This window comes from Cyprinodon tularosa, unplaced genomic scaffold (genome assembly GCF_016077235.1).
Source record: "Cyprinodon tularosa strain WSP-4 unplaced genomic scaffold, ASM1607723v1 ctg196, whole genome shotgun sequence".
NCBI classification, from domain to species: Eukaryota; Metazoa; Chordata; class Actinopteri; order Cyprinodontiformes; family Cyprinodontidae; genus Cyprinodon; species Cyprinodon tularosa.
This window is the reverse complement of record NW_024038715.1, coordinates 922,728-947,683: the sequence shown is the minus strand read 5'-3', so window position 1 is coordinate 947,683 and position 24,956 is coordinate 922,728. Positions and strand designations below refer to the sequence as shown.

Genomic DNA, 24,956 nt, shown 5'->3' with positions numbered 1-24,956 from the left:
GTTTAATGATATTTAAGAAGCTTTTGTGCAGTAATTTAGAATATATTATTTAAATAGATTTAGCTATAATACAGAAGAGAAAAAAATCCTAAATAAATAATTGCTTTTTAAAAGATTATTAAAACCACCCCTAACTACACCCTTAAAGATTAATAAGAATGTATTTCAATACTTTCTTTTTAACTATGACAAAGATTAATTTATTGATTAACTTATATTTTATGCATTTATTTTTCCACTTTCGATTTCTCTTAGCTATTCATAGCTTAATGTAAGACAAGAGAAATTGCTATTTAGGAAAGAAGTGCTGATGTTTAGAGGGCAGGAAATCTTTTAAAGACAAGAGTGACTCAGAGCAAGAAAAAAATGTTTAATCAACTGGAACTGACAAATGAGGCTTGTTGATGAGCCGTGTTTATCGTGCTGCAAAACATAGTGAGAGGGTTGGTACAGAAAGTTAAAAAACTTATTTCAAGCCTGCAGATTATTTAAAGTGAAATATTGCCATTTGATTAAACACATGCATGTTTTTACTTTTTTCTTGCTCTTTTAGGTTATACTCTTGCCTTTTTTATTTTTGGAAATTATTTCTTCAGTTTAATTTTAATGTTAATGTATTTATTGCTTTTTGCAGCCATTAGAGCTAATATGCGAGAAGGCCATTGCGACTTGCAACAGACCTCTTGGGGCAGGAGAAGCATTGCGTCGAGTCATGGAGTGTCTGGCTTCAGGCATACTGCTCCCAGGTATGAATCCAAAGCTTTAGCAACACGTTTAGTTACGTGCTAATACTTGGCATTGCTGCTGAACAGAGCAAAGGATGTCTTCCGGTTGGTGAGATAAGAAGACACTTTGGCTCATTTCAAAGCTACGAAGGTCAAGACATTGTCAGCGACCTTTCAGAGCACAGCTGTCTTAGACAGTTTGTCATTAGGAGAGCATTTTAATTAGGCACAGCTAAGAGGCTTCTTTTTAAAATGTTATTTGTCCCTGTGGAAATTGCTCTATGAAGCTAAATATGTTTTCAACTAAATTTCTTAAATTCTGAGTTGGATGAATACAGATGTTTATATATAGAAATACAATCTTAAGGAACTAGGTCTATTTAACATCAGCTATGCTCTCTCATGCACCCTGCAAGAAATCCAACAAGAACTCTGCTGTATAACATGTTTGCCAGGTTAAAAGCTTTTTTAGTTTTCCTTACATTTTGGTTTTAAATACTCCAATCTGTTTGTGGTGTAGAAGAAAACATCAATGTTTCCTGGTTCATCTGAGACGTCCTACTTTAACTCTGAACAGCATCACTGGGATTTATTTTTAATCAATCTGATTTCCTTTTTCTCAACATTTTAAATGTTTTATAGGATTTCTATAGAGTACTGAAAAGTCAGGAATTTTGTGGAATATTTCATTTTCTAAGTCTGGATAAGTAAGGAAATAACAAAAAACTAAGATTGAAAGAAACTTTTAGTTTCCTGACTGTCAGATTCCATTAAAGTATGTAAAATTAATTCTGATTTGAAGAAAAACCGAGTGGCTTTTTTGGATAAAGCAGGACTTTATTTTTTAGTTTGAGAAGTTCACAACCTGTTTTTTTGTTTTACTCACTCATCAGGTTATTCGCAGAAAAATACAAACTCATTCAAAGACTTAAAAGATATTTTTATTACTTTTTTTACTCTCTAGCCTCTTTAACAGCTGGGTTTTAAATAAATGTGGTCTTGGTTTTGGGGGTTAAACAAAGGATTAAATATAATTTTTTCTTAAAATTATGAAATTAAGTTATTACTAATCACAAACTTTATCTGGCAGTTGAAGGAAATTAATAAAACTGTTATGTTTAAAGGTCTGTGTGTCAAAGTGTGTGCAAGTAATGATAGAGGCCAACATTGTTTTTTTCTTCTTCAGATTTCTATAAAAGCTGAGTCAAAATAAATCCTGATTGCAGTATAAAATTATAAAAACAGTATAAAAAAAAAAACTGCACGAGATAATTAAAACATTACTTTATATATTCAGTAACATCAATCGACTCTTTGTTTTGATCTAGATGTTTATCTTCTGCCTCTTTTTTCAGGGGGACCAGGTTTACATGACCCATGTGAGAAAGAGCCCACGGACACTCTTTCCAACATGACGGACCAGGAGGCCGAGGCCATCACCTACGGCGCACAGGTACGCTCACATAAACCACAGCTTTACGCCTTACTTGTCCCAAGTTTTCATAATCTGGGAACAAGTTAGCAGTACGACAATTACCAGACAGGCAGACCTCAGTATCACCCCGAGCACACACATCACTGAGCCTGTGTGGTGCTGCATTTTAAGGATCGGTGTGGGAAACTGTTGGCATTGCAAACCATAAATCTATCTCCGACACCCTGAGGACAGCGGTTGTGTATGTGTGTGTGTGTGTGTGTGTGTGTGTGTGTGGATGTGTGTATGCGTGCACATCTTTCTTCACACACATGCTCCGCTGAGCAGGGCACCCTCTGAGGCGCATGGCTTAGTGAATCCTGCCGTCCATTTCCTTTGAAGGCAGCCAGAACGAGTCTGGAATGTCAATGGGAATAATTGTGCTGGTGCAGATACAAGAAGAGATAGGAGTCAGGGAGCTGTTCTGTCAATGAGCCACACCAGTCATCATGAATATCTGACACCTTCCTCCTCCTTAATGGATTTAATTGGATATTTATCTTTAAGATGCATTTACAATTTCTGCTGATTTTATTCGGTTTTATAAACCATTAAATGGGTGATCAGGTATGTTCTGGCTTTAATGTTTAATAGAATATGTGGCAGCTAGAGAAAACAGTTCATCTGCAACACAAAAACCTGTGAGCTCAAGATGATTTATACCTCAGAAAGGTTTTAAATTATTCTTTTTTTTTCTATTCAAGTTGTTGATCTATGATTTTAAATCACACAGGTGTCTCTCGTAAAATGATAAAACAATGAGAACATGGCATTGTAAAAACAAAATGATTATTTGGGGGTGTATAAAAAAAAAGACATCTTAACATTATTTAGTACATTATTTATGTCCTCCTCTTTTGGCATTACAGCTAATCTCCTCAGAGTTGTATAAAGATATGGATTCAATCCCTCCTTCAAAGGGAGGAATTCCATTATCTTAGAGTCTTGTTCATGAGTTATGATGGAGCAGGAGATGGACAGATGATGTCTCTGTAAATTCAGGCATTATCAAGGTCTGTAGAAACTGAAATAAAATAAGATTTCAAAAGAAAAACTGCTGATTTATGTGTCCATCTACTTTCCAGCCCACACATCTGGTTAGTAGATCCAGATCCAAGTGACTGAATTAGGTTAGGTTGTCAGGGGAGCTGGGTTCTTCCCTAATTGGGATTTTAAATATTTTTTGACAGAAATAAATTGTTGGAGCAGAGATGCTGTTGTGAAAATTACTCTGAATGACAATGAATATTGAGGACATGTGTTTCTTAACTGGTGGTTTACTTGCTTAATTGTTCTGCATAACATATTATAGAATTATCGTGAAAAGTTTTCTTTTAATTAGATGTGATCCATTTTTCTACCCCCTTTCCACTCCTGATGTCTGCTGTGTTTTGCATTCAACAGCATGCTCTCAGACTCATGGCATTTGGACAGATCTATAAAGTGTTAGAGATGGATCCTCTTCCCTCAAATAAACCATCACAGAAATACCCTTGGTCTGATAAAGAAGGTTTGTACCTATCTCCCCTGCCTGCCTGCCTGCCTGCTCTGCTCTCTTCCTTTCTTTCATCCTACATTTCCTTGGCTTCCATCCACACATCTTTCTTTTAGATTTTCTGTCAGATATTTTTACTTTTCTCCCTTTTCTTCCTGTCTTTCTGTGTTTTTTTTAGTCTGTCTTCTATTTTATTTTTTCAAAGGCTTTAACTTTGGTCCTGTATCTTGGGTCAGCCAATGGTTTCTTAAATGTTATCACCTTAGACACAAGCCTTTTACTTTTATTGGAGGGGTTTGTTAGGAAAACCACAGGTAGGATCATCAATGAAAGTGATAAAAGAAGCTGTATAGAAAATACAGAGAATTGTTGTGTCTTTTCTTGGCCTCAATTGGTGTTGGGTAATAAATCAAACAAATATTTCATTATTGCAAAATTGGAGGAAGAGACTTAATTTTTTTTAAGAAGTTTGACCACAATTGTTATTTATTTTTCTTTATTACAGTATCCTTAATAAAATGCAATTGTGTGGTAGATGCCTCCTAACAATAGAGTGAACCAATATTCCTCTCGTTCCTCTGGAGGAGCTGCAGGGTTCCATGACTCAGGTGGAGGAATCTGTCTGGTCAACTATAATTTTTGCAAGAAAAACAAGTCGTTTCGGAGACACACTAACATGGGAAATAAAGTGGACTGGTCAGATCAGACCAACCAGGAATTTTAAAGTACATGAAAAAGAATGAGCCTCAAAATAACAACTTATAGCATCTTACCTTAAAAGCTCAGTCCCCATGTCACAGTATGGTGGTGGCAGCACCATGCTGTGGGAATACTTTTCTCCAAAGCAGCTGTCACCTCTACAAAGGAGGTCTGGCTCAACACTGATTGTGTTTTAAATGACCCAGTAAAAGTCCAGATATTTCCAACCCTAAAGCTGCAACACATCCTGAGAATTGATGTTTATAGATTCATCCCATGCAATATATCTGTAAATCTGGTAAATGCTTCATCCTAAAGACTTACAAATGCACTGAAAGGTAATTGAACTCGATAAAAATGCTGAGCTAGGTTTCCAAAATACAAAAGGAAGCCTCATAAAAGTTGTAATTTATGTTATGATAAGTATGAATATTGCTTGTAGTAGCTGTGCAGGGAGGTTTCTCCTCTTGCCCATATCAGGGGAGGACTTAGAGAAATCTCAGAAGATATTGAGCTGGCACATTTCCAAAGTGATTCTAATGGAAAATCGACTCAGGGGCTTTTGATATCTCATGTCGCTGACATGGAAAATTGCCCAGGCATTTATAGATTAAGGTGCAAGTGGCAGAAAGGCTTGTATGTCTTCCTTGTTGTTTGACTGTTTTTCTGGCCCGCCTGTCGGCTCTGTTTATCTTATCTGCGAGTTTATCCATCTCATTCTTGGTTCGCTGTTTGTTATTCGTGACGTTGCCTCACTGTCTTCTTGTCAAGCGTTTGTACCTTTTCCTTTGTTAATGTATTCTCATAATTCTTTCGGTCTGTCCTTCATCTTTAGGTGTAGGGCTAAAGAGGCCGTATGAAGACGGAACAATGGACGACAAAGACCTCATTAAGAAGATGAAGAGGAACCTCAGAAAAGGTTAGATAGGATACTATGAATTATGACAGACTATTTTAGACACTCTGCTTTGATTATATTTAGGGGTGTTTTAAAAAGATTGCATATTTGTATCAAACAAACTTTTATAATAAACAGTTTAGATTTATGAATTTTTTTTTTAATGAAAAGTTGGACTTCCCTACAAAATATCTTTATTTTCCTCCAGCATTTTCTTCTCCTTTCCCTCTCTTGAAGCAAATCAATAGTATTGATTACTAACATTTTAGCCAGACATCCAATCATCTTTCACTCTTTCTTCATACAATGAGATGATATAGAGATTTAATGAGGAGGAAAATATGAAGTCATCTGTAGTAATCATGCAAACTGCTGGCTACAGCAAAATGAATTACAGAATATGATTTAATGATACTAATATTTCAATACGTCACATTTGTCTAATGGTGTGTTAAACGACAGCTTAACAAACCACTATTAAAACTATTCTTCAATGGGAAAATCTTCCATCTGCTCTTGCCGCAGTCCTGGACAGTAAAGCCATAGACTCCAACCAGCCAATGAATGCCCTGATGCGCTTGAACCAGATCCGACCAGGGCTGCAGTATCGCCTGCTGTCCCAGTCGGGGCCGGTTCACGCTCCAGTCTTCACCATGTCTGTGGATGTGGACGGAACCGTCTATGAAGCATCCGGATCCTCCAAGAAAACAGCCAAGCTCCACGTTGCTGTCAAGGTAAAGTGGAAATGTAGAAAATGTTGGGGGGGGGGAAAGGAATAAGAGGCACCTAAGCTGTAATAGCAGATATACACTTCTGCAAGTAAGATTATCAGTGGCTGTTGTTGATATGGATCACTGCTACAGAGAGCAACAGAAAAGATCTGCGAGAGAAGTTTTCTTGTATTTCCATCAGTCAGTGATAAGCAGGTGTCCAGCTGGTATCAAATATGCAGCTTTTTTTAAACTAAACGATTATTTGCAACATTTTTTACTAATTAATCCTTGTTTAGACAACTCGAGACAGACATTCACAGAAATTCAAACTTTGATGCAGATTTATTGTTATTCTGTCTCTCTGCTGAAGGAGAGGCTCAGCCAGGACACCGTTTATCTTAGAGTAACCACTCAAAAATATTACCCTACTACATTTACCAGGCTACCATTCACAGGTTAGGGAAGTAGTGAACCTTTTTTAATTGTTACCTTTGCAAACTTTTATCAGAAAATTCTGACCGCCAGCTCAGCTTTAATTTTAAATTATTTGGTAAAGCTAAACCCAACCATGATTGTGCACAAGTGAGAGCATATCACCATTTTAGGTTAGGTTTCATAAAATATAGAGACTCTAAAATGTGCGTTTAGTTGCCAGACCAACCAACTTAGAGCAGTAATTAAAAAGTAAAAAAATGTGTACCAACTCAAGTGGAAAAGCTTTATTTTCACCTGATTTAATTTAGCAAAAAGGAACCTTTTGCGCTCCGATTATTAATCGATTAATCTAAAATATTATCGATAGATTAATCGATTTGCAAAATATTTATTATTTGCAGCCCTGATCACCATCCTTCTACAGAGGCTTTGCTCCTTGACCAGCCCTTAGAGGTTCGAGTCACAGCCTGGTGACCTTTGTTCCATGTCTTCCCCCTTTCTCACCATTTCCTGCCTACGTATTTCCAGATATAACAAAAATAAAAGCCACTAGAGCATTAAAAACTATTCTCTAAAGACTGATCAGCTTGAGGTTTTTATTATTCTTTAATATTCCTAAATGAAAAAAAATACGATGAAATGATGGATGTGGGCCAAACCATATAATCCCAAAGTGCTTGTGAACAAAAAGGCTCTCCAGTCCACAGAGCTGAGATAATCCACCATCCGCTCAGTTCCCATAAAAGGCTTTCTCCCATCCGTTCACTTTTTTCTATTCTCCTTCTCATTCAGTGCTTTCCCTTTTGAGGGTTCATCTTTTTCATCTGTTATCTCACAGCCACCCAGACAAAAGTGACCAGTGACACAATCACCAACTGCAGACCGAAACTAATTCTTTCTTTTATTGTCGTCTTTGATCCATACAGGTCTTGTGTTGTTTTTCATTGTAATGTGCTGCCACATTTGAAATAGGTTTACTGATTAAAGCGAAAATTGACATTATACATACCTTATTTCCTTTCTAGGAATCATTAAGTCTTCAGAAAATTGCTGCTGATCTTATATTGTTTTTATCTTTGCGTTTCCACCTAAGGTTCTCCAGGCAATGGGCTACCCAACAGGATTCGACTCAGATCTGGACCCCATGAGCTCGGATGAGAAATCTGACAGCGAGGGGAAGAGTGAGACCTCTTCACACTCAGGCAATAACCAAACCCACTCCTCAGATGGTTCTAACACGCTGGAGGTGAGTGTTGTCAAAATTAGCCTACACTGTGAAAATGTTCAATCGAGTTCAGGACTAAAAGTTTTTTTTTTAAGACCACTACCTGGACGTAACTAAACAAATAGGTACATGCCTCCTGTCGGATAGTTATTGGGCAATTCTGTTTCAACTGCAACAAGTTATTTATCCCAACTGGTACAATGAGTGGCTTCTTATTTATTATGCATCTATGTCTAACAACACATCCACATCCTCAGCCTGTTTCAGAAAGGTCAAATCTTCGGTATATAGGAAGCAGAAAAAAAAACAGATAATAGAAACTACTAAACGGGGTTAAGAACAATGTGTTATTAAAACTGGAATGGTAGTGGAGACCCATTGTCTGAAAAAAATTCAGATGAGGGGGCAGGAGATATCATTTCCACACAGTGAGTGGCCTCCAAAGAGTCCAGACATTAACCCTGTGCTGGAAAAGGCATTCAGATTCTACAATCATCAATGCAAGATCACTGGGTGGATATAAATCTTATTTGCAGAACCTCGCTGAAACAATCCCACTGCAAATGTCTGGCATTAAAAATAATTTTTTTTGCTGGTTGATTACTGTATGAAGATGGATTTGCAAGGTGATTTGTCTCCAGTACCAGAGATGTTTACATTTAGCTTTATATCTGATAGGTAATTCAGTTAAGACTAGAGAGAACCTCATAACCTATTGCTATTGGTGTGAACGCTGGTTCACGCTCATATAACGTTTTACCTCTGTTCACCTTTCTTTCTCAACTAGAGCTGCAAAAGAAAGAAAAAACAAACAAAATCTCCCCAAACAGCATTTAGTAAAAACTGGGAGTCCATTCTGGGTTTTTTTGGTCTCACTCTTTAAAGTTGTACTGAATGCTAAACTTCAGCTTGAGTCGTGTCACTCAATGATCTCTGGATGATATACCTTCATTGATGGTTGTTTGCAGTTTAAACCAGTTCACAGCATCGCTGAAAACATCTGAGTTAAAATTGTTATGTAAGCATTTTATCAAAAAAAGATGAAATGAAAATTAAATAATTACCACAGGAAAATTGCATTTTGGTCTTAATCTAATTAGATCTAATTTAGATAAGGAAATGGTATATTAGTATTCTGCAGAAAATGGGATAAAACCCAGCTGGATATGAACTATCAAGACTCCTGCAACAATCTTAACTTGAAAGGTTATGATATCCAGATAAATCAATAAAGCTGGGAAACGAGCCTCAGAGCTTATTATCTTAAGTTAACAGCAAACTGGGAGTAATCCTTAAGCACTGTTTAAAATAAACATTTAAAAGAGGGTTTGAAAAATATCTCCCGAGTTTATGTTTGAACTTAATTCTTATTTTAAATATTAAGAATATTTCCTGAGAGCCAGTTCGAAGGAAAGTTCCTCTAATCTTAAACACTTCGACTGAAATGTTGCATTTTAGTTGTGGAAGAAACAACGTGGAGGAGTACGTAAAGGATTTCTGAGCTTTCTTTACAGTTATTAGATCTACTCTGTTGTTTTCTGCTGACTTTATGCTTCTGACTTTTTTGCATTTTATGCTTCAGCTCTCAAGTTCACTGGCAGCTCTGTTTCCTCACAAAGCAGTGAAGCTGTTCTTAAATGAATTTCTCTTTTATTTACTCGCCAGGTGCGAACTCAGGGCCCTATCCTAACGGCAAGTGGGAAAAATCCTGTAATGGAGCTAAACGAGAAGCGACGAGGTCTCAAATACGAGCTCATCTCCGAGAGCGGAGGCAGCCATGACAAACGCTTCGTTATGGAGGTGAGAACGCCAAATATAGGGACGGACTAAGACATACGCAAAAGGGTTTTAGTCTTTTATGTACTCACAGAGCTTAGGAAGACTCGAGCGGGGCTGAAACACACATTCAGAGGCAGGCTGATCAGCCGACAACCCCAATCAGTCAGCCTGGTTCCTCAGGCCGCCCTGTTCTCTGTGGGGTGGGTTGTTTTCCAACACGCATGGCTGCTCCATCGCTCTGCTGATTGATTAGCAGGTCGACTTGAGAGTGGGGCATCACAAAACAAGCTGTCTGCACAGCAACTCTTACAAGCCAAGTCACTGATGACAAATGTACAAATGTAGTTGCTTTAGCAGTTTAAATTGACACAAAAAGAAGGAATTCAACAGAGTAAGACTAGACCACCTAAATCAAATAGTTGGAAAGTTGTGTTTCTTTTATGTGAAAGTAACTTTAAACACGTTTTCTCCTAACAATCTGAGGACTGTCTGTGTGTTTTTGTCCAAAAGGTGGAGGTCGACGGGCAGAAGTTTCGTGGGGCAGGCCCTAACAAAAAAGTAGCAAAGGCCAGCGCTGCTCTCGCAGCCCTGGAAAAACTCTTCTCCGGTCCCAACGCCGCTGCAAACAAGAAGAAAAAGATCCTGCCCCCGGTAATGAGACATGCATTTACTACATACCAGACTCTGAGGGCAACCTGTTCAATATGAATCGACAAAAAAAAGCAGAGATGATGACATGTAAACAAGACAAGACTGTTTTCCTGTGCATTTGAGCCAACTGGAATCAATAGAACGGTTTGATGTGTTTTCACAAGTTAAGCAGATCAATACTTCTACTTTCTCTATTTGAGCCTGTTTGCTGCTTATTTATGAAGCGCCTTGCAAAAGTATTTATACTCCATGAACATTTGTCTTTTTTATTTCTTTCATTATGACAAAGTTGAGTGTTGTTTATTGGGATTTCGTGTAATTGACCAACACAGGACTCTGGACAGTCAATCTCTGCCTTAGTCTTAAATCCTCTGCAGCAATGTTTTCCAAGACTGGCCTGTATTGAGATCCATACATCTTGAATAGATTGTGACCAGCTTTATTGTCCCTGTTAAACAAAATTTCCCACAGCATGATGCTGCCACCACCATGTTAAACCATGGGCACGGTGTGTAAAGTGAATGTCCACTGCAGACAGAAATCATGTTGCCTGTTGGCTAAACTGTTAAAATTTCATCTCATCTGATCAGAGCACCTTCTTAGATATATTTGTTTCCCATGACAAACTTTAACAGAATGCGTTGTATGTCTTTTTTTCTTTCAAAAACGTCCTTCCAATTTTCCATAAAGACCAGTTTTATGAAGTGCAGAACCAATTCGTGTCTTCTAGTTGTCATTTTAAGTGGGTGTCGTTACAGTTGTGTCATTCTCTTTTAATTTGAAGATAATGCAGTAAACAGCACTCTGTGGGATGATCAGAGCTTTGTTTTATAACCGAAACCTGCTTGAATTTTAACGTTTTGGTAATCCATTTAAAATGTTCTATTCGATGCACAGTTAATCACTACTTTTGTTGATCTATTACTACATAATCATAAAAAATAGATATAAAAAGGATACATTTGAAGCTGTATTTGTGTTGTATTGTTAACTGTCATATCTAGGTTGATCTGACCTGACATGTATAGCACTCATACATGGTTTACTTTTATTTCAAGACTAAAGGACAACTGGCAGCAGCAGCAGCAGCCTCGGCAGTAGCAGCACAGGTAGCAAGAGGAAGAGGAAGAGCGGCGCTGGCAAGAGGAGCCTTCGTCAGTGCTGCTGCACCTGGATACGTCACTCCAGGTTAGGAATTAAGGGGAAAGTACTGAAATACTTTGTAAACAGACTCAGGAATGTTGCCTTTCCACTCATTTTTCTATTTGATCCATATCTCCTGTAGATGATTACCGACTGGTAAAGCATTTCATAATATTTCTTACATTTGTCATGCTAGTTTCCTACTAGTGTTTAGTTCTATTAAAACCAAATAATATAAATAAATAAAAAAATGTTTTTTTAGTTTTGTCTGAAAAATCCCAGACATGGGTCATGCTCCTCTGTAATCCCCCCCCCATCTGATTAGTTATTTGTAGTTACTTTATTTTTTTATATCTCTATAATTACTTTTTTCTATCTTATTTATTCCAGCGCTCAAACTCCTCATGACCTCATCTTGTTGATCATGTTTTTTCGGGGGGGGTTTTGTTTTGTTTTTTTAATAAAACCACATCCGCTTGCTGCCGCTGCCTACTTTATTCACTGTCAAAAGTTTTGAGACTAAATAGGCTATTTTCAACAAACTTTATTTCTCTAGTTTTTATGGGGATTGCTTTGAAGACTGTTTTGGTGAACTGCAACCCACAAATGACCTCTTAGTTTTATTTTTGAACTTATCTTTAGCTCAGGGCAAAGTGTTAATGAGAACCCAGCTGCTGATATCACTCCATCAATCCTGCTTAATGAGAACAAACAAATAAAAGCCGGTGGTGTTTGGCAACATTCTTCTTTCTTCAGAATGTCTCATTAATATCATTTTGCATCAATTGGCTTTCATGCAAGCATCTTCCTACTATTGATATTGGACCAAAATCAACTAATAAATAAGAATTGAAACCAGTGACTGTGAAAACAGCTTAAGAGGGCCAGGAGCTGTCAGGAAACTTTGTTATAGGATTGCCACCAGAGCAGAGCTTGCTCAGGAATGCCGGCAGGTATTCAGGCTCAGTGAGACTTGCTTTCAGCAGTGTTTGGGGTTATTTCGTCTATTAAAGCCACCTTCAGGCCATTTTGGAAACCTGTAGACGCTTGAGTCTTGCTATGAGTCCTGTGTCATGCATACAGTGAAGCATCCTGAGACCATTCAGTTGAGTTTGCTACTCTTCAGGGGATTTGAGTCACTTCTTTTTCCTAAAAACAGCTATTTATTATGAACTGAATCAATAAATCCTCTAGGAGAAACTTTTCCCAGAGCAGTTTAGTAATGAGCCACACAGGGTCACAGCAGAAGTGATAAAGAAGCTGCTGGGGATCAGAACCTGACATTTCATGTCTATGAACAGGGCTTTCCCCTTGTGATCAGCTCTCAAGAAGCAAGTGACAACTTCCGAGCACTGAATGAAGAAAAGGTCACAGTCAGAATTTGGCCTTGAAACTAATGCACAGTATGCCAAGGTGACTCGCAAGAGCCTTGGCAAAAAGATTTAGCACCATAAATATTGATGCCTTTCAAAAATGTTGCATTTCTCTACGGATACCTCTGAAACTTTGAAACATGTAACAACGCGATGCAACTCTGCAGTAGTGAACTTTGTAGTAAAACAACATCAATGTCTGTTTCAAAGTTTGGGCTCGAGCACGGTGGGAGGTTTAGCTGGGAATCAAACCAGTAATGGAGTGAAATAAACCCTCTAACCTCTCGTCAACAGGCTTCGGCACGCCGTATGGATACAGCCCCGCTGCAGCAGCTGCTCCTGCATACGGTACGTGCTTCTTGTTGCCTCTTCTCACCTCCATTTTACCCCCATGTGCTGCCTCCATCCCTACCTAACTACGTCTGGCTAGAGAAATGAGTGCAGGGCTGGGTGTTACATCTGCCAACACTTCAACTCTTCTTTTCACCTTTAAAATAAACTCCAACTGTAAATGTAACCTTGTTTAATATGCAGAGCTTTAATTCTGGGCTTTTCCTGCAATGGATCTATTTGTGCTGTTGGTTGTTGTCCTGCTCTACATTTCTAGTGCCTACTTAATGCTCTGATTTCAAATTTCACAAAACTTAATTTTTATTTGATAAAACTCAAGTTTAGCAGAAATTAACTTTGTAAAACTAATATATTTTAACACAAAAACTGAAGTTTTTCTTTTTTGCTATTATTATTAGCAGATTACAGAGAGTTCTTGTTTTCATTGCTGGTCACTTGGCTCTTCTGACAAACTCAACATTTAAAAGACACATTTATGAAGCTCTGTTGATCTTTTCCACCGTAAGCATTGAAGCAGTGGTGCTTACCTCAACAGACTCGGCCTTGTTGAGCTTGTGTACACTCATGTAGCATTGGGAGGCCACTCTGTCCTTCTCACAGCCTGGAGTCTTAATGGCTTCTATGTGCTGAGGGAAACTGGACGCTATATTCAGTAGGCTCTCTTGAGAATCCAGCAGCCCCGATCATGAAGCGGTCCTCAGTTTTTGTGTTTGCATTAGAGGGAGGGATGCAGGATTCCTGTGGAGAGTGGATCATTTTCCCTGAAATTTACACAGTTTGTACGTGTTATTGTGACAGCTGGGTCTTGTTTTTTTGTTTGGTTTTAGGTACACATGTGACACATGTTGCTTTTAATGCTGTGTAGGGTTTTACATTTATACACAAAAATTGCAAAGATAATAAAAAAAAGTAATGAATGCAAAGATTATATTCAATAAGTCGAACTTTTTCCTATTTATATTTCATGTATCACGTATAACACTTTATATAAATGGTATTTAAAAAAAACAAAAACAAATATCACCTTTTTTTTGGTACATTTTTTTTTTATTTATTTAAGGTTTTCTTCTACACCATCCCAGAAAGCTACGTTAAACTGTATAATCCTGTAAACCACTAAAGAAAAAAATGCATTACAGTTATTGATTTGCATAGTGAGGTGTATAATGGCATGCTTTCAATTTGAAAAGTTTTTTACTCGCTAGGCCTTTAATGGTTGGTTTGTATTTAAATAAACAAAATAAAGTAAGAATTATAGGTGCTTTAATCAAAAGGTTTTATTTTAAAATAGTTTTGGTACAACTCTTAAAACAATGGAATCTTAATTGTTTTATTTTTGTCTTGTTTTCATTTATTCCTCTCCTTGCTTTGCTTTCCAGCTTTGGGATTTTTAGACCATTTAAAATCCTAATAAATACTATGTACATATTCACTGTACAGAGGGAATTATCATTATTGCTGGATTTCATGAAATGACAAAGGTGTTCTTTGCTTTTAATTTATCTTTTTTCCTCTAATTTAATCATTTCTCACAATGTATTTTTTTGGCTTTTAGATTCTAACATTGTGGAGATCTGTAATTAAGCCTTTTTTATATAACATTGAGATCTACTTTATGACTTCAGCCTGCATTCCTTCAGCTCCCACTAATAATGCAGAACTGACCTCATCTTTATCTTAAACTGGTAAATTATCTTAAAGAAATGTAAACAATGAACATAATGCTACTAACAATTATTTTGCAAATCAATTAATCTATTTTTTTCTATGAATAATCGGATAATCAAAGGTTCCTTAAAGAAGAATTTTTACATTAATTAAACCAGGTGAAACTAAAACTTTTCCACTTGAGGAGTTCTAGGTAGAGCATATTGAAAGAAGAAAATCAGTTTTTATCTTCCAAATTTTTATATACCGGTATGTATTTTTTATTTTATTTTTGGTTTAATTCCTGCTCTAAGTGTCGCTCTGTCAGCTAAAGGCATGTTTTACAGTCTCTATACTCCAGTTAACGATTTATCGATTACTAAATTAGCTGATAATTATTTCAATAATCGATTAATCACGATTAATCTAATTAAACTTATCAGTTATAAACCAATACTCAGCTTTTTTTGCTATCAGCGAATTAATCGAACAAGGTTTGCTTCAAGCCTCCATGCACAGCTGACTGACGGCATGCAGCAACAAGTGAAGACCAGTAAGTCTGTTTTAGATAAGCAGACTTTTGCTGCTTATCTTGCAGAGGTTTTCTCTTACTTTGCTGTCTATATATTTGGGTAGCCTTCCTATTTGCCTGAAATACTCCCTTCTTATTAGTTTGTTTTATGCCCCAATGTCTGAAATAAACTAGATTTATATGTTTCAGCCAATCGTGTCTTTATTTTGTCATTTGGGAATATAAAACCTGACAAATTGCTTATTGAGAGAACTGCTGATAGTAGAAAGCTGAAATTTTGTGTATAGGATAAACTGCACAAAATAAAAACCAATACAAAGATAATGTAATCGTCCTCATATGAGGACATTTTTCTTAACTACTTGTGGCATCTTATTAAACTTATTAAAACCTACTAATCCTGTGTAACTTGGAAATAACAAAAAAAAACTAATAATCCCTTTTTTAAAAGGGGACACAAGGTATCAAGTTGAAGATCTCAACAATGGTAAAATAATTGATCAGATTTAAATTTAACATAAGTGTCAAAGTCAGGTCTATTCTTTTCCTTCCATTGAACTCCTCTCTTTCTCTTGGCTCGTTTAACCACTAATGAGCTCTGTCACCTTGTGCACAAACATTCCTCCCTGCTTTCACACCCTGACACCCCCTCCATCTGGGAGGACTGCTTCTGAGCTGCCAGCTGTTTGTCGAGCATACCCACTGCATAGTGTGTGCTACAGTGAGCATACAGACTCTCTTCTTTCTTTTTTTTTTTTTTTGTTTTCCCACACTCATGCAGAGCTATGCTCTTCTCATGTCTCCCTTCTAGGTTTGCCCAAGAGAATGCTTCTGTTGCCTGTCATGAAAGTGCCCGCCTACCCCGTCCCCCACTACCACTTCTTTTAGCAAAGGAGGCACACATACCAAATCCAGCCAGCTTTTTTTTGTAGAAGGGAAAATCGGTCTGTTTGGCTTTTTTGTATTTGCTTTATTTTTTTTTTTCCTTTTTTTACTCCTTCTATAATGGGATCTGGTTTAAAAATCAATATTTGTATGAGTTTTATTTTGTCTGTTTGTTTTATTACTGTTTAAACTTTTTAAACTTAAAATCTGCAGGCTCTTAAATGAAATAAAACTTGAAGGATTTGTACTGTGAATTGTTACTTCAGTCTAAATTATATATGAATACCTGTAAGAGCTTTTTATTATTTTTGTTGTTCTTTGCTAAGAGGATATCCTTTAAAATAACTTCACATTAAGTCACATTTTCTGTGTATAAAGGAGGTAGGAATGTGAACTGTGTGAAGGATGTATAGGAGTGTATCTAAGATGCTGAAAATGTAATAAAGTGAATCTCAAATGAAAGCTGAACAGTGCCTGTTCTATATCTAATCTGAAGGCTTTCAGCTGATGGAGAGGCAACACATTAAATTAATACTCATTAGAGCATTTTTACTTCACAATAAATATCCATTCACCAAATTTTTTCCTTAACAGAAGGTTTCCAGCTCTAAATCTTTGAATAAGAAGGTTTGAATTCTAGTCTCAAAATGTGACGTTAGTCTTTTTATGTAAATCACCTCTGCTCAATACATCCTTTGACCTGCTGCTCATAGACCTTTGGAGAAAAAAGGAGTGAGACAATTAATGAATTTAAAAAGCTGGGTGATCTGCAATCGTCTGCACAATCTCACCATTATTTGGGAAGTTTTCATTTGCTGCCACAAGACAAAAATATTTGCTGTTTTTTTGTGGTTTATATCATTTACTTTATATTTTTGCACAGGTTCAGAAATATATTTATCCTGCTTAGACATTTTTTTTCCTAGTTGACATGAAGCCATCTGAATTTTATGTAAATGCAAATAATGGGCCACATTTCGCTGTCTCTGTTTCTGTTGTTGTTTTTTTGGTTCGTTCTGTATGTTTATTATTTAAATATATTAACCCACTTCATTTAAAAATAATGTAACTGGGAGATGATCTAACATCAAAAATAAATTTAAATCAAAGTCACCAGTGAAGAAACGGTTTTGTTGACATCTGGTTCATCAAGCCAGAGAGAGAGAACCAAACTATGACAACGCCTCCATTATTACCACCCAACAGTTACTATTGGATAGTCTTGTCCAATGGTTGGTTTAAGCTCCATAAAAGTACAAATCATTGTCATCCAAACTTTACCAGAGGTTGGTCTGCTTTCCAATTGTTTTAGGTTGGATTTCAGGGAACTCTGTCCAGAAGAACCACCCAGTTTGTGGTTAAGCTGCAAGCCTCAGATGTGAATCTTATTTTATTCCTTACCTCCTACAGGATATTCAAGAAATGGCTGTCTAAATTTGAAAATAAAAACAAAACATATTTAGAAAAATATCAGGCTTCCTATACTGAGTGGATGTGTTTGTAGTTTGACATCTGTTTTTTTCTTTTTCACAGGTCTGGTTAAGTATAGAAAAATACTGGAAAAATATAGAACATATTTGTATTTCCACATTTTGTTCTTTATCCTGATACCTACATTTTTTGCTATTTTGTTAATTCAGTTCTTTCCTCACTCTTGACCTGTGTTTGTGAAAATTATTATTATTATTTTTTTTTTTGCTCATTCAATGTTAAAAGCCGCTCTGTGTAAATATCTATTGAAAATTTAAAAAAAGAATTCACAGTGTGAACTGCGAACTGTTGTACAAAAGAGAATAACATTTTTGCATTAATGCCCTAGGAGTCCTGCAAATATTCATAATTGATTAATATATTCTAGCATGATTTGCTGAACTTAGAATCATTTAGAACTGACCTTGCTTAACGATGGAGCACATTAGAGTTAAGGTAAAATAGTTAACATATCATAAGAATATACCATAATTTTAGAATAGTGCTTTTCTTCTGTAAACATAAAGAATAACAGTGAATATTTAAAAAAAAATGCTTTTAGTTTATAAGTAAATATCAAACAACTCATGTTTTCAGAAAATAGACCAGATCTAAATGTGACTGATGCCTCCATCACACTGTTGGATGAGGAAAAATATTTTTTCCAGAATTGCTTGTTGTATATCTGCCACTTTGGTTAGCATACTTTCATTAGATTATAGTTCAGGCCCAATACTGTACATCTACTGTAGACTTCCATTACCCAGATCTACAGGCATAAAGCCCAACCAGACCTGATCCCAATCAACACAGTTGAAACGTTGGTCCGAGAACAGTGAAATCCATAGCTAGCACTTATCCACAGCAGGTCTGGCCCAGAGGTGCATGGTCGAGCAGAGGAGACTTGCTATCTATCCCCGCTCCTGCAGCTGCATAAGAGAGGAAAAAAAGAATCTTTGCCTCTGAATTGAAATCTATACTCCCAGCAATGCAAGGCTCCTACAGTTAAATGTAAATGTTCCACATTTTTTTGCTCCACTGCATTGCACATATTGAAGCAATATCAGAACAATATCTATTCCCTTGCTAAACCATGCAGACACTCTGTCTGTCCTCATAAAGATTTAGGGTGTGATTAAACTTTGCAAATTAACATTGTTTTTTTATGTTTCTGTTTATGGCTCGGTTTTAGTAGAGCTGTCCAAAAGATTGTGCAGATAGGAATGTGGACAGAAGAGCAAAAACGTTTGTGTAATTTCTGTCTTCTGCCCAATTTATGAGATCATCTCTGGTTACCATAGAACTTGGGAGATTTACTTAGCTCTGTATGCTAAATGCTAAAAGTGGTTTATACCAATTATAAGCCTGTTGCCTAGATAATTAATTTAGTAAGTCCTTGGTTCTCTTAGGCTACGTTCACACTACAGGCATGTGAAGGTAGCAATGGTAGTGCTGGAGCGGATCTAGCGATCTTCCATTTCTTTCTTTCGTAGCCAGCGCCTCAACGAATCATTCTTTTCAAGATAAAAAAAGACTGCTATCCATATTATCGTCTGCCATATATGTTTTTCTCCCTCGTCCTGCGTTACAAGAACCAGAACAGGGACCTTTGTTGAGTTTTAATAACGGCCAGGTGGGATGAATGCGACCTGGCCGTTCAGACACAGGTAACGTTTGAAAATATCAGATTTGTATAGGATTTAGGACCACATAGCCCAGCAGCCTGGGTCACATTAGAAAAAAACTGATCTATGTTGTTCAGACTGTAATGAAAAGATTAGGCAGGTCGCATATGGGCAAAAAAAAATGGGATTTGTGTTACTTCAGGCTGCTGTGTGAACGTAGCTTTAGACTTCGCATCAAACCTAAAATTGAAAATGATTAGGCAGATATAAAGTACTTAAAAGAACTGAGGCAAAGTAGGTATTAGCTAAGCAACTTACAGAGCAATTTTCCTTTAATTTTACACCCTTTATTCTAATAAACATATGTAACAGAGTTGCTGCAAGAATGATACGCATTTTCTGTAAGATTTGAAATTTGTTTCAGTTCTTTATGACGCTTTAATAAAAAAAAATGTATATGTGCATTTAAAAACATGGCTGGATAAGAAAGCATCATCAAGATTTAAGGTGGAAACGAAAAACAGTGCCTCATTCAACATTTCTTCTGTGTGGTTATGCTTTGATTTGTAGATTCACATTTTTTTTTTTTTTTTTTGTTGTTGTTTTTTTTTTGTTTTTTGTCCGTTCTTTTTTCTTATTTTTTTGGTATAGAATTGTTGTTGTATGCCTATTTGTTGTTTAAATTTGAAATTATAGGCTTTGAAATGATATATTTTACAACTAAACATGTTTGATAGCTAATATCTATCCTTTATTAAATAATAACTTAGGATTAGAGAAGTGTTTGATCTTCTACTAATCAGTGCATCCCTCTTTCTCTCTGCTCTTTATTACTGCAGGTGGTCTGTTCATTGACAATCCTTTCTACCAGCCGCGTACCATCGCTCCTTTTATTATTCACCTCGGTCCGCAGGATCTTTTCTCTGACTTCTGAAGACAGGAAGCTGTTGGGGGCACTCCTCACGTTTTTTTTTTCTTTCTTTTTTTTGTCTCTACCAATGGATACCTGGCTACACACTCGTCCACCTGTTTGTCTGTCTGTCGGTCCGAGCGAGGTCGCCTTTTATTCTGTGCAGGTTGATGGAACAGTTCGCTCACAGACTCCAGCAGTTTTGATTCAATCAAGGAAACGATCTTAACCTGCTGACTGAGAGACGCCGCTTTTTGTTTCTCTCTCCTCCCAGATTATCCTCCTCAGAGGAGAGCAAATATTACGCAAAGCAATACTCGGATTTTACGAGAAACGTGAAAGAATAGGCTGAACTTTGGTCTTTTCGTATAGCAATACATCCGAACTCGTCTCTTTAAGCTACTTGAGAAGATGTGAATGTCCCACAGAGGTTTACTCAACACAGCATTGCAATAGCTGATTCTGATTGTATATTCAGTGTATGTGTGTGACTATAACATGACTATATACACATATACCGATGGTGTATTTCTATAATGATGTGTTGATGATTATAACAGTAATATATAATGATGTATTTATGTAAATACTCTATAAAGTCTAATTATTGTTATAAAATATTTTAGAATTATAAAGTGAAATGTAACTGTAACATCACAGCATAGCTTTCTTCCAGTTTTATATACACTGAGCAATTGAAGCTAGTTCTAGATAATGCAATACTATCTTTGGTATCCCTATTAACCTGTGCTAGTAGAATAATAATGCTTCCTACTTTCCTTCCTTCCTCCTTTCTGCTGTCTTTGATGTCTATCTGAGCCTTTCTGAGCGCCTTTTCTGCCGCCTGCGGTGTGTTTACACGGCCCCAGGACCAGAGGCACACCCTGTACACACAACTAAAAACTACAGTTTTTTTGCCTGTCAGAAAGCACATTTTCTATAGTCTCACTGCTGGCAGGGAACACAGTTGTTATGAGCACTCTTTGTATGCGTGTTTAATGTATGTGTTTGCTCTAAAGTGCGCTCTTCCTCCCCTTTGCCATTCATGGACACACAGCTATCCACACACAGAACAATCATGAGATCCTTCTCGCTCGCCTTATTGGGTCCAAAAGCACAGCTGGCTTCACACACACTCTTCAGTTATCATCTTTGCAGCTCTTCCCCATTGGCAGTGGTTATGCAGAAAAAAAGCTTAGCTGCACTTAGAGCACAAACTGGCAGAATAATTAGAGACATAAAAAAAGAGGAAATATTCAATGAGAGCAGGAGGCAAGATTCTGCTTTTACATTTTGCTCAAACTTCAATTGGGGATTCAAGCTGAATTCTGTCTCTTTTGTGCTCTTTTTGCTTACTTTATCATGTAGATATTGAAATGACGTTTGAGATTTACCATAAGAAGGGGGAAAAATCTGAAAGAAAAGTTTTTGTCATAAAATTGGTCTAGATTGTAGTTGGGTTTTTATTTCTGAAGTCAGGTTTTGCTGAGTTATCAATGATTTTAAGGATTCAAGCCTCAGTTCAAGCAAGGGCGACATTATTAATGTTTCCTCTGCATTACTCTTGCATGATATTTAAAACGGGTGGGATAAGGTCAACATCTTTTGCTGCATAGAGATCATGCTGGTGACACGATGGCCTGACCATTAAATCTTTAATCGACTAAGGGAAACTTGCATGTTTTTATCTCCTGGAACTGTACCTTCCACTAATGCTGCAGAATATTACATGTTAGGTTGACTGGCAAGTTTGACTTATGTGCCCCTGTGCATGTTTGAATGCCTCATTTCTCTTTTCTGGGTCTTTCTTCAAAATGGCAACTTGTACAGAGGAATGTCTGCCTCTTGGTATAAATAACACCAACATCTCATTGGTGATTGGAATTGTAAAACCAGCCTGATCTCCTGCTTGCTTTAGTTTCTGGTGAGGCAAGGCAATGTTATTGGAATACCACAATTCATTACATGGACAATTCAAAGTGCTTTACATGAATTAGATAATAGAATAGAAGAAAATAATAGCATACAATTTTGTGTAAAACAAATAAATTGGAAAGCAAAAAAGAAGGATAAAAGCAAGTTTAAAAAAGCATGATAAAAACAGGTAGAGAAGAAAATAAAACAGTTGGATCACAACCTTAAACTAATAATACCTCAGTTAGTGAGAAGTCCTGCCTTCCTCAAATAGGATATTGAATACTAATAATCATTTCACAAAACCTTGATTCTCATACTGCAAAAAAATGTTATCTAAATAAGTCATTTTTACTTCAGATAAGTGCATTTTTCTTGAATTGAGGAAGACAGTGTGACACGTCGCCTATGGAACAAGACAATTTACATTTAAAATAAGAAAAACAAATGCATTGTCTTATTTCAAGTGCATATTATGTAATTATTTATTTTTTTAGAGTTAATATACTTATTCCATTGGCTAATCATCTTATCTACCTGCTCAACTTAAAGGTAAATACACTAACTTTAAGAAATGTTGACTTATTTTTAGATCGTTTTTGCAGTGCACAAAGCTTTTATTTAAGAGGATTTTATAATATCTCGAATCCAGTTGCATTTTATTTTATTAGTAGTCTAGTGTATATGGGATGTTTGAATTAACTCACAGATTCTGGATACTACAAAGTCTGTTGGAAGCTAAAGTGATTTAGGTAGTTATATTATTTTGAATTAGCAGCATCAGCAGCAGTATTGGTGGGCTCTTCTTTGCAAGTTAGTGGTGGGTGTTTACATTTTTCTAATTCAATAGAAACCAGACGTCAGTCAGCAAAGGGAAAAATTGAAGGGAATGTGCTTCAGGTGGCTTTAATTCTCCATTTACTCACTCTGAACTGTGCACAGCTTTGATTTATCGCACAAAAATTCAGTAGTAATGGTTTCTGCAAACAGTCCTGAAGCCTCAACGGTTAATCTTTCCAGGCCTGTAGTTAAAGTACGATCTGAATGCTGTAATGGAGTTCATAGAAGTATCAGACACAATCTACTGTCTGACACTTTCAGAGAAACATGATCCGCTAAATAATAACTGATATGTCTGAGATGAACGTTTACAAAGGTTTTCAGATTATAGTGATGTTTTGCATTTGTAGCCCTCGGTTTGTGTTAAAGCAGACCTTCTATGTTAGCTCAGTTTCTCTCTGCACTTAGTCCATCTCCCCAGATGGCCCTCATTAATAAGGCAGACAGTCATACCTCGGTGAGCAACCTTTTATTTCCCCTCAGACTGAACAGACAAGGAGGAGGAGTCACCCTGACTCCTGACCCCGTCTTCTTACTGCTCTGGCTGTACCAGTGAGTGCAGAGGACAGGCAGCCAAACAAGAGCTCAGACAAACATTGTCGACTTAAAAGTGGCACAGGTCGTCCGAAGGGGGGTGGTCCAGAATAAGGCTCACCCTCAGTCAAGGAGGTGATAATATGCTGCAGAAGTCCCTGTATGTCACTTGTTAAAATAAACTGGGTTACAGTCTACAGTACTGAGCAAAACTATTGAGTTATCCATTATTATTTTTAGTATTAAAGCAATGTCTCTACAGACACTAGACACTTCTAAGACATTTGGAGCTCTTTCTTTGGACTTTCGCTGCTTTGTGCACAATAGAGACAATATTTTTCATGCAATAAAATTATCCTAATCTTAAGGGATACTGTGTTCTGTTGACATGTAACAGTTAAAGCAAAGAACACATTTTATCTGAAGTCTATAGCTGGAGATTTTTTAGCCTTCTATAACAACGTGGACCCCAGCAAAGCAATGTTTTTTGCCATTTATTACTCTTTGCTTGAGGATTTTAAATTGGAGGATTTTAAACTTCTGGATTTATGTTGTCTCAAATTATCACAAAATATATATATATTAGTGCTGTCAAAATTATCGCGTTATTATCGCGTTAACGCGAGGCCATTTTAACGGCGATAATTTTTTTAACGTGAGATTAACGCTATGTGGTTTTATGGTACAATTTTCCAAGTACATCCCGCTGCAGCCTGCGGGAAGGCGGGGCTATTTTCCCCCAGTGTATGCATTTCTCATAGGCTTCGAGAGCGGAGCTCCTCAAGGGAAAAAGACGCTGATACACTGGGTGACGCTAGTGCCTGTTCTTTAAGCCCCACCACCAACAAACAAGTTGAGTGTCTGGTAACTAGTAGCAACCTGAAATACGCTGAGAAAACAGATTACTGAGGTGAAATGGAATCTGCTACGGCATTCTTGCCGTCTGTGTACGCCACAGGTCGGTATCGTGTGTGTCTGTGTGTGTGTGGGTGCTTGTGTGTGTGTTCTCATTTTTGTTAAGAGGCTGAAAAGTAACTTTCTAGAGCATAGACTACCTTCATCTAGTGATGTCGGTCTATTGATTTTGATGTATTGATTGAAAATTGTTCATTATTATCTTGGTTAATTAACATCTAATGTTAACTCTACTAAATTTTATAGCAGTAGGGTAAAATGCTTGTCTTTGTTCAAAAGACTGTATTAACTGTAAGGACTTTTACATCAGCCTGTTTTCAGGGCCTTTTTTTGCCTACATATTTGTTATTTTTGGCATAAATCAGTATCTGTGACCTGTTTTCATTTTAAAAAAAGAACATTGGCACAAACCTAGCCTGTATGTATTTTTTTTGTATGTCATCGAGAGTATTTAAATGATTTTCAATCAGGAAAAAAATGTGCGATTAAAATGCGATTAATCGTGAGTTAACTCAGGCATTGATGCGATTAATCGCGATTAAAAAAATTTAATCGACTGACAGCACTAATATATATATATATATATATATATATATATATATATATATATATATATATATATATATATATATATATATATATATATATATATATTCTATTTCTACAATGTTTTAGTAGTTATTGGATTTTAGTTTATTTTGGCTCGATTTTCACCCATAAGGT

At 36.7% G+C, this 24,956-nt stretch overlaps 1 protein-coding gene across 6 annotated transcripts in view; it reads left to right on the top strand.

Annotated features, from left to right (window-relative positions):
• Positions 1-20,814, top strand: part of LOC119782608 (spermatid perinuclear RNA binding protein) — a 113,730-nt gene extending 92,916 nt beyond the window's left edge. For 5 of the 6 annotated variants that reach the window (XM_038283627.1, XM_038283629.1, XM_038283630.1 and 2 more), the window contains exons 9-19: positions 635-746; positions 2,081-2,178; positions 3,604-3,709; positions 5,229-5,312; positions 5,817-6,025; positions 7,533-7,685; positions 9,330-9,464; positions 9,954-10,094; positions 11,153-11,282; positions 12,905-12,958; positions 19,960-20,814. In XM_038283627.1, coding sequence (XP_038139555.1) covers positions 635-746; positions 2,081-2,178; positions 3,604-3,709; positions 5,229-5,312; positions 5,817-6,025; positions 7,533-7,685; positions 9,330-9,464; positions 9,954-10,094; positions 11,153-11,282; positions 12,905-12,958; positions 19,960-20,054 — 1,317 coding nt within the window. In that variant the 3' untranslated portion in view covers positions 20,055-20,814. Of the gene's footprint in view, positions 1-634; positions 747-2,080; positions 2,179-3,603; positions 3,710-5,228; positions 5,313-5,816; positions 6,026-7,532; positions 7,686-9,329; positions 9,465-9,953; positions 10,095-11,152; positions 11,283-12,904; positions 12,959-15,951; positions 16,494-19,959 lie in introns of those variants that run through there. The other variant, XM_038283631.1, reaches the window with a different exon arrangement.
• The last annotated feature ends 4,142 nt before the right edge of the window (positions 20,815-24,956 follow it).